At 37.8% G+C, this 13797-nt stretch overlaps 1 protein-coding gene across 1 annotated transcript; it reads left to right on the top strand.

Annotated features, from left to right (window-relative positions):
- Positions 1-1531: 1531 nt before the first annotated feature.
- On the top strand, positions 1532-1804 carry LOC130019771 (guanine nucleotide-binding protein G(I)/G(S)/G(O) subunit gamma-11-like). The gene has a single exon (XM_056110417.1). It carries the CDS (start codon positions 1579-1581, stop codon positions 1798-1800), a length of 222 nt encoding a protein of 73 aa, XP_055966392.1. The 5' UTR covers positions 1532-1578; the 3' UTR covers positions 1801-1804.
- Positions 1805-13797: the final 11993 nt, after the last annotated feature.

Here is a 13797-nt window from a genome sequence, read left to right as displayed (position 1 = left end):
GGGACTGGATGGAACCAGGACAAGTGGTAAGCTATGTGCTACCCTGGCATCGAGATGAGCCTGGCCAAAGCACCATGATGCTTAAATATAACTTAAGAGCTTGATCATGGACAAATGCTGTCATGATCCAAAAAGTAATAACTAGATTTGAACCCCAAGAGAGCTGCCCTACAAGTTTCAATGTTATCTCTTATTGTGTCCATGCAAGAGTAGTTAGTATTGATATGTTGATAGTTATTGGACTGAGGAAAAGAGAAAAACACTTTAGGAGGCATTTTGCCCTTGGCCAGTCAGGAAGGGCTTTAGAATACCTTTTAGGTATGCCCTCATGAAGGGCTTTTATATGTTGATTTTGCTACCTGACCAGGTTCATTGTCAGTCAAGAGTGCAGGGGAGTTGGAGAGCTGGAGAGGAGAGAGAAGGGTGGCAAGATGAACCCCAGAGAGGTTAGCAAGGGGGACAGAGAGAGAAAAATGTGGTAGAGGAATACAGGAGCAGGTACGTGGAGAGAGAGAGAGCCCAGGCTGCGAGATGGAGCACCGAGAGATGAGCGGGAGAGACAGAAGGAGACGGGAATGAGGAGCAGTGTGAGACCAGAATAGGAGGCTCAGAGAGACTGGGGCAGGCATGTGGAGAGAATGGAATAAACGGGCATCTGATCAATCCACCTGTTTGGCCCTCATTTTGTCCACTGTCTGTCCCAGATCCTGGGCCGCCCTGGCTGCAGAAGCAGCCTGGGCCCACCCTGAACCAGGGAAGAGCCATCGGGGCCACTCCCTGGCTGACCCTCAAAAGATTTTTTACACCAGTCCGTTTATTTTATCAATTTATTTTCTTTTATTCATTGTCATTTACAAAGCTACTGATAATAGAACTTCAGGCATTCAATATTGCAACTCCTAACCCACCCTTTAATGAATCCCACTTGATGATGGTGTCCGATTTGTTGATATATGTTGGATTCAATTTAATAAAAATTTGTTAAGTACTTATCATTGATAGCAACAGAGAAAGATACTTGTAATTTTATTTTTAGTAACATCTCTATCTGCTTTTTGTATTAGGGTAATGTTTGTATTAGTTCCTAACTTATTGAAGTTGTTAGGAAAGATTCCTGTTCTTCAATGTTTTGAAAGAGCTTGGGGGATATAGGTAGTAATTCTCTGAAACACAGAGAGTGAAACTATCTGGAACAGAACTTTGGGTCATGGGAAGATTTTTAATTACAGTTTCAATTTCTCTACTTATGATGAATCTATTTAAGGTTTCTACCTCCTTCTTATTCAATTTTGGGGGTTATATGCTCTTAAGAATCCATCCATTTTTTCAGAGAGAAGCTCCTCGGAGGGTGCTGAGGCCGCCTCTAAACCTTAACCCTACTCGGGCCTTTTGGACAAGCCTCGTGGTTATGGGAGGATCAGAAAAAATGGATCTGGGGTTTTAAGGTCCTGGAGCACTGGGCAGGGCTGGCGTGAGGACAGACCCGGATGCAGCAGAGGCCAGCAGGCGCTGGTGGTTTGCTGCACTTTCAGCTGTTCGGCTTCCAGAGAGGCCCCTGAGCCCAGCTTCCAGGTAGGAATGTCTGCCCTTCACATCGAAGACTTGCCGGAGAAGGAAGAACTGAAGATGGAAGTTGAGCAACTTCGCAAAGAAGTGAAGTTGCAGAGGCAGCAGGCGTCTAAATGTTCTAAAGAAATAAAGAACTACATTGAAGAACGTTCTGGGGAAGATCCTTTGGTGAAAGGAATTCCAGAATACAAGAATCCTTTTAAAGAAAAAGGCAGCTGCATTATTTCATAAACAACTCTGGGGACAAACCTCATCATTAGTGGAAGAGCTAGTTTGTAGAAGGAAAGCAAATTTAAAAGATACTTTCTTAAGCAGTAACATAGATAGGGTTCTCTAAAAAACCTGTGTGCTTTTGTCTTTATTTGCTACACACTCCTTTCCAGAGGGAAGAACATTTCCAAGTACAGTTATGGAAATGAGGACATTACTTGTGCATACTCACCTCTTTGGTATATTGTTTGATTCCCCAAATCAAGTTTTATCTCCGGAAAAAAAAATCCATCCATATTTTTCTCGGTTCTCAAAATAAGCTGCCTCTTATGATGTTTCTCTGAAATATCTGTTGTAACTTTACCCTGTGCACCTCAGATTCAAAATATTTGAGTTTCTTTTTTCCTTGTGAATCTACTGAGGATTTTTCAAAAGTAATGTTGCTGGTTTCATTGATAGTTTGTTTTGGTTTCTTGAATTCTATATTGTTGATTTCTGTTCTAATTTTTACTATTCTTTTTCCTTCTAACTTTGAAATCCATTTGTTCTTTTTGTGCGCTTTCAAGACCTAAGATTATAAAATCAATCCCTGAAATTCCATGGCCTTCCTATATGCAAATAATGAAAGAGAAGAAAGTGATATTGATGTCGGTGGGCCCCACGGGTGACTTATGTGAAGTGGGGAGGAGAAAGACGGTCACTCTCTCCCCAACCACCTCTGTCACCTGGGACCCAGGGTTACTGGGTTCTTGTCTTTCCTCACAGAAAAGAATTTCAGGAGTAGACAAGCAGTGAAGTAACAGATTTTATTTGGAGGTTTTTTAAGTGTGGAGGAGGAGAGAGTGAGAGAGTAACGTACTCAAGAGAGAACACGGGCTTCTCCAAGGGCTGAGAGAGCCCCTACACACATCCTAACATTGGACAAGGAAGCACAAAAGTATACATCTTAAGAGGGGAGATGTGGCCGACACATGTGCTAGGGCACCATATGTGCTTGGCCACATTGGGTGCAAGCAGCAAGCACATGGGCTCAGGCAGCATATGCATGTGCTTCCTTTGTTCAAGGTGGCCTTTATAGGATTTCTCCAACCTGCCCCCATGTGGGACTACTTCCCAGGTAAAAGTCCATTGCTAAGGAGGTTACCAGGGAGGATGGGAGTGGTGATGGTCTTCTTTGGGCTGAATTACATTTTAATCAGATTAAGGGAGGGTTTGAGGAACTTCATGGGAAGAGGACCTACATCCTCAGGGTCTGCCAATGGTCTTATCAGGTCTTTGTTTTCTGTATCTACCTGCCTACATCTATATATATATATATATATATATATATATATATATACACATATATATATACATATATATATTATCCATTCAGAATTGTACCTCAGAAAATCAACTACATTGGAATTAGATTTATTAAGGAATTAAAGAACTTGTAAAAAAAAAACTACAAAGCACTATTTCAAGAAAAAAAAAGAGGACACAAGGAAATGGAGATACATACTCTGTTCATGGATTGGGAGAATTTATATTGTAAAAATGGCAATACTTCCCAAAGCATTATACAGATTCAATGCAGTCCCTGTAAGTATAGCAATGACATAATAACATTTTTCAAAACAATAGGTTGAACACTCCTGAAAATCAAACAAAACAATAACACCCTCCCCCCAAAACCCTGGGAATAGCTAAAGTAATCCTTGGGTAAAAAGAAGAGAGGAGGCATCACATTCTTCAACTTCAAACTGTACTATAAAGCAGTAGTAATTAATACAGCATGGTATTGGAATAAAGACAGAACTGCAGACCAGTGGATGAGAGATGAATATCCTGACATGCATCCTCAAATATATGATCACTTAATGTTTGATAGCTATGAAGTGGAGCAAGCAAAGAAATATTAAGTGGGGCAAAGAAATCTGCATCAACAAGTTTCTGGGAAAATTGGGCAGCTACATGCAAAAGAAAATAATGAACTTACACATTTTTCTAATGTCAGGCACAAAAGTTAGATCAAAATGGATTAAAGACCTCAGTATCAGATCTGATTCCATAAGGTACATGGAGGAAAAAGTAGACACTGCAGGACACTGAAGGTTAAAGCATCTTCAAAAATTAAATACCTCTGACCAAAGAAGTGGAAGCAAATATAAAAAATGGAACAAACGGAACTACATTAAACTAAGAAGCTTTTGCACCTTGAAATGATGACCACTGTACAAAGACAGTCCACAAAATGAGAAAAAATATTTACCCAATTCTTATCTGATAAGGGGTTTGTGAGAAAAAATATTCTCATTCCCATCAAAAAATGGGGAGAAGAAATAAATAGAAACTTTCCCAAAGATAAATGCAAATGTCCAAAGGGCACATGAAAAAGTGCTCTGCATCACTAATCATTAGAAAGATGCAAGTCAAACAACATTGAGATATCATCTAACACCATAGAGACTGGCACACATCAATAAGAACAAGGTTGTCCAGTGCTTGCGGGGATGCAAGGAGAAAAGGACTCTCATTTCTTGGTGGGAATGCCAACTGGTTCAGCTAATTGGAGAACAATATGGACATTCCTTAAAACTCTAAAAATTGAGCTTCCATACAAACCCAGTAATATCACTTCTTAGAATATACCCTGGGGGCCCCAAAACACACAGTATAAATACTATTTGTACTTCTATGTTCCTGCAGCACTATTCACAATACCCAGAATCGGGAAACAGCCTGAGTGACCAAGAATAGTTATCTGGATAAAGAAACTATGGTACACCTACATAATTCAGATCAATGTCCTTTTTGTACAGACACAGAAAGACCAGCAATGCTATGAATACATATAACTTGAGAGTTCATTGACTCTGAATGATATTCACTCCTGGGTATCTGTTCTCTCAACTTAAAGCTTGTTGCCCTTACTTCCTAGCACCCCAAAAGCAGGGTCCAGACTAGTGACTGGATGGACCCGGGGCAAGTGTGAGCTACCCTAGCATTGAAATGGACCATGTCAAAGTGCCATAATACTTAACTATAAGTTAAGAACATGGTCATTGACAAATTCTGTCATGACCCAAAAAGTAACATCTAGTTTAGGACCCTGCTAGGGTTAGGAAAGATTAATCTGACCTGAGCACTGTAGTCTGAGATCTATAGCAAGATGTCCCCAGGAGAGCTGTCCTGCAAGCTTAATGTATCTCTTACTGTATCCATACAAAATAATATTAAGAAGTAGAATTAAGATGTTAATTAAGATGTTAATTAAGCTGTCGGACAAAGGAGAGGAGAAACATCTGTAAATGGTATTTTGCCCTTGAGCAGAAGGACTTTCATATGTTGATATTGCTACTGGTGGATGTAATGGCTATCCCCAATTCAAGGGCTTGGTGAGAGACTAGAGAGAGTTGAGGCAGTGAGAGGGAGCACAGAGAAATGGGCAGGAGAGACTAGAGGAGATGGGAATGGAGGGTAGTGTGAGAATAGAATGGGGAACTAAGTGAGATTGGAACAGGCGTGTGGGGAGAATGGAATAAATGGCAACTGATAACCAACTAGCCTGGCCCTTGCTTCCTCTTTTGTCTGCCCTGGGCATTGGTTGACCCAGGTGGGGAAGTGGCCTGAGACCACCAAATGCAGGCTGCAAGAGAGACCCGTGGGCTTTCCCTAGCCGCCTGATGACCACACAGTTGGCATCCCTGGAGCATCACTTGGTGCATCCATAAAGACTTCCTATGAACCACAAGATATCTCAGAGAATTCCTGGCACCACAGGTTCCAAATGGCACCACATCAAAGTGAATAGTTGACCACTGGGAGGAACTACATTGACCTCCTGACAGTTCAAAATTTCACATGTAAATTAGGGGTTGAAGTAGACATCTTTTATCACCATTAATCAAATGGTGATAAAATGTCTTTAATTTATTGCTTAACTAATTCATTTAGCTGTCTGTTAAATGTATTCCCAAGCACAATAGAATCCTTTTGGTCCTGAGTGTCTTGTTGTACACCTGATTCCATAAGTATACTCTAGTGTCTGGATTTAGAAAGTCATTGTATACAAATTAAACAAGTTAACTATTTGTGAATAGGTGACTTTATTATATTTATTGGGGGTGGGCAAATATGGGCCCTTATCAATTGTGCTCAGGGCTTACTTCTGGGTCTTTACTCAGGGATTACTCCTAACACTGCTTCATGGACCACATATGGTGTCAGGAAAGTAAATGGGATCAGCAGCAAATCAGAGATTTTAAATTTAAAGTAATTCATTTTAGAATGTGTGCATTATCCAAACCTATGTAAAGGAATCTATATCATGTATTTAGGACAGTGTTTAGCTGTCCTTTGACATTATTATATATTTTACCTTCTTTCTATATGTTATCAGTAGTCTGAGGTTGCATGAAATTTGGGGACTCTAAGTTACTATGAAAGAGAGATTTTATTAATGCGAATTAAATGTGAATCACCCCATTTAATCAATTTTCCTATCATTATTCAGATGAGATCAATGAACATTTATTTTAAAAAAAATGGTTTTCGGACCCACTATCTTAGACTATTCAAATACAATGTAATGAAAGGAAATTGTAAGTTTAGGAAAACATAATTACAATTTTTCTTACTTGTATTGATATATATGCACAACAAAACCTACAGTTTTTTTTAAAGAAAATACTTTTGAATGCAGGAAAATGTTAATGTCTTATTTGTAGACTCATAATTTAATATATTTTATAGATTTTAAATATTATAACCAGTTAATATTTGTCTTCTCATTTTATATTCATCTATTTTTAGTTTGTTTCCAAGAATTATGAAACTTAGAATGTAATAGTAATCTTTTAGTTTGGATTTCCAGTTCTTTATCATTTAATAACTTAAATACTAGTTATTAAAATTGTCCAGTCAAAACTTGGTCATTAAATAAGTTGAAAAAGATAACTTATAAAATGAATACTATTTCTAAAGCAAAATGGATGAGTGTGTTTGTAGATGTGTTTTTATATGTTCTATTACCTCTTGTCCAAGTTCCCAGTAAAACTATAGTAATATTAAGGAAAGCCATGCACCATAATGGGAAATATAATGGGAAAAGGAGCAAAAAATGAAAACTTTCAATCTGTATTAGAAGAATTGTTTGAGTGGAAGAAATTCTGGATCAGAATAAAAGACAGAGGAACCTATAAGAGAAGAGACATCTTTTTATGAGGGGCACCCTAGAAGTGGAAGCTGAGGTGTTTGTGTGTGTATTGAGGGAAGGGGGTGACTCATCCCAAGAAAACAAGAAGCAGGCAAACCTGAAAATAAGTGAATAAGTGGGAAAGCCACCTATAAGTAATATAGACAAGTCATTGTGCAATCCACTCTGCTTTTTCACCTTCTCATACACCAAGAAGTAATGAAGCTTAATAAACATTTGACAATGAAACACAACTTATTTTCTAAATATATGTGTAAAATAGAAAAATGGTAAGAGTTAGTTTTATTTCCCCTAACTTGAGGTAGCACAGCACGTAGGGCGTTTGTCTTGCACATAGCAGGCCTGGTTCGATTCATTCATCCCTCTCGAGAGCCCGGCAAGCTACCAAGAGTATCCCGCCCACACGCAGAGCCTGGAAAGTTCCCCGCATCTTCAATATCAAAAGCAGTAACAAGTCTCACAATGGGGATGTTACTGGTGCCCACAGGAGCAAATCAATGAACAACAGGACAGTGACAGTGACAGTGAACTTGTGGAGTCATAAAAATTGCTAAATTGTAACACGTAAAAGCTTGAAAAATCTATTGTACTCATTTCCTTCATTGAATATTTAGATCATATTAGAGGTCATAGGTAATTATTTTTTCCTTCTCCTTTTTTAATGCCAGAAACAAATTGCCATCTCATCTATATATCTACAGCTCTGGCCCATCAATTTTGCTTAGCTATATAGGATTATACAAGGCTCATAATTTCTTAATAACTAATTTCCTTAATTCAGAAAATCATGTATAAACAGTATACAGTTTCCATCTTATATTAAGTCGGGGATTTTTACATGACATACTTATTTTCCTTATTGTTAATTATTTAGAACTGGAGCGATAGCACAGCAGGTACAGCATTTGCCTTACAAGCGGCCGACATGGCCAACCCAAGTTCGATTCCTCTGCTCCACTTGGAGAGCCCGGCGAGCTACCGAGAGTATCTCACCCGCACGGCAAAGCTACCTGTGATGTATTTGATATGCCAAACACAGTAACAAGTCTCACAATTGTACTGGGCCTGCTGGAGCAAATTGATGAACAACGGGAGGACAGTGACAGTGACAGTGACTTATTTTCCTTATTGTTAATAATTTAGGAATGGAGCAATAGCACAGCAGAAAGGGAGTTTGCCTTGCACGGGATCGACCTGGGTTCAATACCTCTGCCCCTCTCGGAGAGCATGCCAAGTTACTGGGAGTTTCTTGCCCGCAAGGAAAATTCTGGCAAACTACCCGTGACGCATTCAATATGCCAAAAACAGTAACAATAAGTCTCACAATTTGTTGTGAGACATTACTGGTACCTTTTCAAGCAAATGGATGAACAACGGGAGGACAGTGCTACAGTGCTACAGTTAATTATTTGCTTCCATATACATAGCATTATTTCTATTGTTTGGGTTTAGCAATGGATATCATTAACTTTAATTCTTTCTTAGGGATTGATCTGAGAAGTAGGCTTAAGAAGTGATAAACTACAAACTTCAAAATATATTTTTTATCACTACTTCCCTAAATGTAAAAAGTCACAATTAAAATCCATTGCAAGTTATAATTTTGTCCTTATATTTTGCCATCCTCTTATCACAGTGAGTCATATAACTAACAAAGTCATGTTTGAGTTGTAAAGTGGAGTTTCTTCAGCTAAGATAACATGCTTGAATTGGAAATATTGATGGACTCTTTAAATTTTTTGAAAAAAACAAACTTATTTTAATGAATCCCATGAGAGCCCACAAGAAGTGATTCCTGACTGAATAATCAGGAGTAAACCCTGAGCGTCACTGGGTGTAAGCCCAAACCAAAATATTAAATAAATAAATAAATAAATAAACACTTTGAAAGCATTTTATTCTACTACAAAATGATTATATTTTCAACACGGGAACTCTGTTGGAACTCTGGCCAAAAAATCATCTTGTTACTTGCTTCTTCTAAGTAAGTAAGTAAAGTAAGTAAAGGCCCTCCCGTTGATCATCAATTTGCTTGAGCGGGCCCAGTAACGTCTCCATTGGAGACTTTGTTGTTACTGTGTTTGGCATATTGAATACGTCACGGGGAGCTTGCCAGGCTCTGCCGTGCGGGCAAGATACTCTCGGTAGCTTGCCGGGCTCTCTGAGAGGGGCGAAGGAATTGAACTCGGGTCGGCCATGTTGGCTGCATGCAAGGCAAACGCTCTACCGCTGTGCTATCGCTCCAGAAATACCTCTTTTTTTTCAGCTTCCAGCACATTTTTAAATTATTTTTTCACTGGATATGCTAATTTTGATATATTTTGAAATAATATGATAGATCTTGAAAAGTAATGCTGACTTGTTTACATAATTAAATTTGTAGCATCTGTTTCTCTGCAAATATTGTGTTAACCTAAACCCAGCAAGGAAGAAGAAATACAGCAACTTTTGTTAAAGCTATTTAAGAGCATCAATTAATAATTCATTTATTATATTAGAGAGAATCTTGTTCCCATAAATTATTAATGAATAACTATATGTTGTGTTGATATGCAAAGCCTGTCTTCAGCAATTACAAAATGTCATAGCCCTATTGTATGTTATAGTGAAAGGCCACATGAGGCTAAAAGCTCCTGTAGTAATATATATTTAGCTTTGCCATCACTGGGAAACTTTTATTAAGCAGTTTGTTCTGTATGACAATGCATAAGAAAACACAATAAGCATGATGCCTGTGTTCTCCCTTGTGGTTTCTCAAAATAATCCCTTGGATTTACAGCTCCTCAGTAAACACTTTCTGAGCACAGTAACAGATATTATCATAGAACATCAACAGTGGTGCAGATCTGTCTTTAATTTCTCTCCACACATTCAGCAAATGATGACTAGTAAACACGTAATAGAATCATGTGATCTCTTCTGACCTCCCTGCCTTCATAACCTCAGTATCTGAGTGATAATCTACCACTGTGGGAAAAGAAAACTTGGAGAAGACCTCAGTGCTGAAACTCAATAGTTGCTACACTGCAGACATTTCTTCAGATATTCCTCTAACTGATTCTTTCCATCAGAACTCAACCATTGCTAGTTAGAACACTTCAGACAATACCTCCACTTGTTTATTTCTATCAAGATACCAAGCAGTGAGCAAGTATAGAAAATAGCTCAAAAATCCAGCATAAGCTTTTATTCTTGACATAGCTCCACAAGACAAAATTCCCGACCTTTTCTCAAATGGTTATAAACTTAAATCGCAACTTCTTGACTTTGCCTATGATTCACTATGTCTTCACTTGAACTTACATTATATATACGCAAATATGTTTGTTTTTTGCTACTTTTATTTTTTCCAGAAGGCAAGTCTATAAATAAGGTATGTGTGGTAAAAGATGATGCCATCGTCTCCTTTATGAAGAGTGCTGAAGATTTTCATATCTCTTTTTATGATTTCTGAGAAAAGATCTAGGGTATGGCACACAGTGCAGTACAATAGAAAAATCCTTATTGTAAGAATAGCGTAAGGAAAAGAAGGCTGAGAAAGCACTACATACATCCAGAAGAAAGCACTTGGCTTATATAATTGGGGCATAGATCCTTTATTAATAAGGGGGGGGGGGAAGAAAGCAAAATGTTAAGTAAATTAGAGGTCAAAACAGGAATAAAGGCATGTGAAATTACTAATTCAAATCAATAGGCTAATAAGTTGGTAGAAAAATAGAAAATATTTTCCTGACAAAGTGCAAACAAACATCTTGAGCAAAACAACCGACAGCAGATATACAAGGAAAGAGGTGTCACAACAACGAGAGAGCAGCATCTGGAGCATCATAAAGGGGAAGAAGAAATTTTGTGACACAAGAGTGTAAGCAGTTTGAAGGATTATTCTGCACACTACTGTGATGAAGGATTAAGTAAAACAGGAAAACACACTACAAAAACAAAAGCTAAGACACAGTTTAAGTTTACAAAGGAAGAGACAAAGCGATCTTTATGGCCTTTCCTCTCCCAAGTTAGACAGAAATCATTACACTTGGCATCCTAAGTAAGAAAGCCACCTCCTGAATATCTTCTTTTCCAGGAAAGAAGTCAGAGAAATATTCAGATTCCTAAAGAGTATGATTTTATGGCCTGCCTTTCAAAGTTGGAGTCTATTGGAGACTGAATAGTTTTATTCAAGTACTCTGCATTTGTGGACACAATAAAAAGGTGTTAATTGGAATATTTAAGGCTTACCAAAGTGGTTGAAATCACCCAGCTAGGTGTGTGTGTGTGTGTGTGTGTGTGTGTGTGTGTGTGTGTGTGTAAATTAAGTGATTCAGAGGGTGGTGGTAGCCTCTGGTGCAATTGAGGGATAGTTTCTGTTTTTTGCTTAAAAAAGACAAAAGTCACTAAGTTTTGTTTCTTATTTTTTCCTGGAAGATGTGAGAGGTCAGGTGAGTTTGAGAATTTCTAATATATGTCAATTTTAGTGTATGAGTTATGTTAATCGAGGTGTTGTACATGCAATTGTGTGACATTACTCAGGAATGCTTATTTTTCTAGAGGAAATACCTAAATGCTTTTTTTGCACTAATATTGATTAGCATAAGAAGCTATCAATTAGTTGATTGGAAGCTTTAAGTGTCATGTTTGTGGTCCTTACTGAACTCTGAATGGGTCAAGGCATTAGGAATGCACACAATTAATAAGTAATCAAGCTCAATCTCTGTTGGAAAAATACTGAAGACATAATAATGCATATTTTCCTTTGTCATTTTATTGATAACTCTCATCTGTTGTTTCTAGGAACTTTCTAGAGGTATTCTTTTCCTCTGAAGTGATGCAAAGATGATGTCCAATATGATGGTGAGGAGGATCATTTCACTGCTACTCTAGACTCAGTTTTCCTTCCCTTGTTATGGAGAAAAGACACAGGATGCAACCACTAGAGCTACAGCCTCATCAATATCAGCCTCAGGACTCCCCAAATCCCCAGCCTTTGTACATTTATCTTTTTCTGTTCTGTGTCAATTTCAACAGTGGGGAATGCCCCGGGGCTAGAATAGACAGGAGATCCAAATGAATCAATGTCCTATAAGCCAAGTGTTATGCCTTCAAGCAAGGCAGAGCAATTATTACCCAACATGGGTGCCCCTGCTGCTTCTCAAGGACAAGTGGGAGAAGTGAATCATTCACAGCCCTGTCATTTAGCCCTGTCACTGCATTTTAAACTGCAGTGTCTCTTCCAACAGGCATCCTTCAGTTAGACTCTGTCATTCTTCAGCATTCTTTCAAGAATTGCAGTTCAAACAAAAACAAAGAAAAGGCACCGGGCTAGTGGGTTTAAAACTGAAACTGTGATAGGGATAAAACTGTTCTTCAGGGAGAAAGAAAAACTTTAGGATATAGCACCACATAAGTGCATTTAGCTAACTGATTTATTCACTCCAGCATGACAATTAAATAATTAAAATATGCACATATATGAGTGTATCCATGTGTATAATTCTGCAAAACATACAGACATCTTAGTTTAGTATATGTCAAATATTTGATTAATATCTGTTCAGGGCACAGAGTGAAATGTATCCTCAAGGACATTATGTTATATCCTCAAGGACATTACATTATGATAATGGTGACAAGTATAAACAGCAAGTGTATCATTGATTGAATAAGCAGCAGAGATACACTGAGGAAGAGATAAAAGGTGAAGGTACAGTTGACATATTTGGTAGTGTGCCCACAAGACTTTAAGTCTCTCAGGGGTATCTGGACTGAGTATATAGATAAGGGAACCAAGAAGGGAGAGTCAATTGCATGCATTGACATGCAATAGCTTATTGTATGTGAAGCACAGCTTGGGATGGTAAGATGAAAACAGAAATGTGAGACCAGGTCTTTTCTCTTTTGGTATCAAAAAAATCACAGAGGAGTTTTGTGCAGTAGTGAATGTCCACTATTCAGCAATTCATTTGAGTCATTGTACTCGGAAATGCTTGTTCTTTCAATAAATGAAAGGAAGAAAAGGAAGAAATGCTTTCTAATATATGCTGTGTGCTTTTTTCCTACATAAAAATGTTGTTAGATTCCAAATATTTAATCACTTTTATCAAAACTCTAAACATTCTAGGTCCAACCTTGTTTATATACGTTATGTATGTTGTTTATATTAGTCCTTAAGTTGTGATTTCTTGCCTCCTCAACTTCTGATATACACATTTCATAAAAATTTCACTTCTTGGAGATTTTGAAACTTTAAAAAATTAATTAATAAACTTTGCTTTCTTAACCATCAATATAGTCAGCATTTTCTTTTCTTTCTTTCTATGTTTCTTGCTTGTTTACTTGTTTCTTGCTTGCTTGCTTTCTGTCTATCTTTCCTCCCAGTGTTAATGTGAGTACAGGAATTGTAAGTTATAGAAATTAGAAAACATGGTCAGAAAAGGAACAAGAACAATTTCTGAGCTTCATTTTCTTTCCACACAAAATGGGATGTGGCAGCCAACTCAACTGAGGAAGGATTTGGAAAATTCACAAAAGGTGAAGAAAGAAATCAAGGAAGATTCAAAGATTGCTGGAAGGGGAGATGGTGGGGAAGTACAATGAAGCAGGTCTTAAGCAGATCATGCTTGTGAAAACTTCAGATTTAAGAACTTGTTAAAAAAAATAAAATGCTGCAGTGAGTAACAGGATGAAAACTATATTTAGGATACCACCTGGCTAGAACTATAAAGTTGAGTAACAGCCTGAAGGTGGTATGTTTTTATGGAATGAAATGATCCTGATTGATTAAGAACTGAAAAAAATAGAGATTCAGGCATCAAAGACATGGAGAG

The sequence above is a fragment of the Sorex fumeus genome, unplaced genomic scaffold (assembly GCF_029834395.1).
Source record: "Sorex fumeus unplaced genomic scaffold, SorFum_2.1 ptg000009l, whole genome shotgun sequence".
NCBI classification, from domain to species: Eukaryota; Metazoa; Chordata; class Mammalia; order Eulipotyphla; family Soricidae; genus Sorex; species Sorex fumeus.
This window is presented reverse-complemented; position numbering and strand designations above follow the sequence as displayed.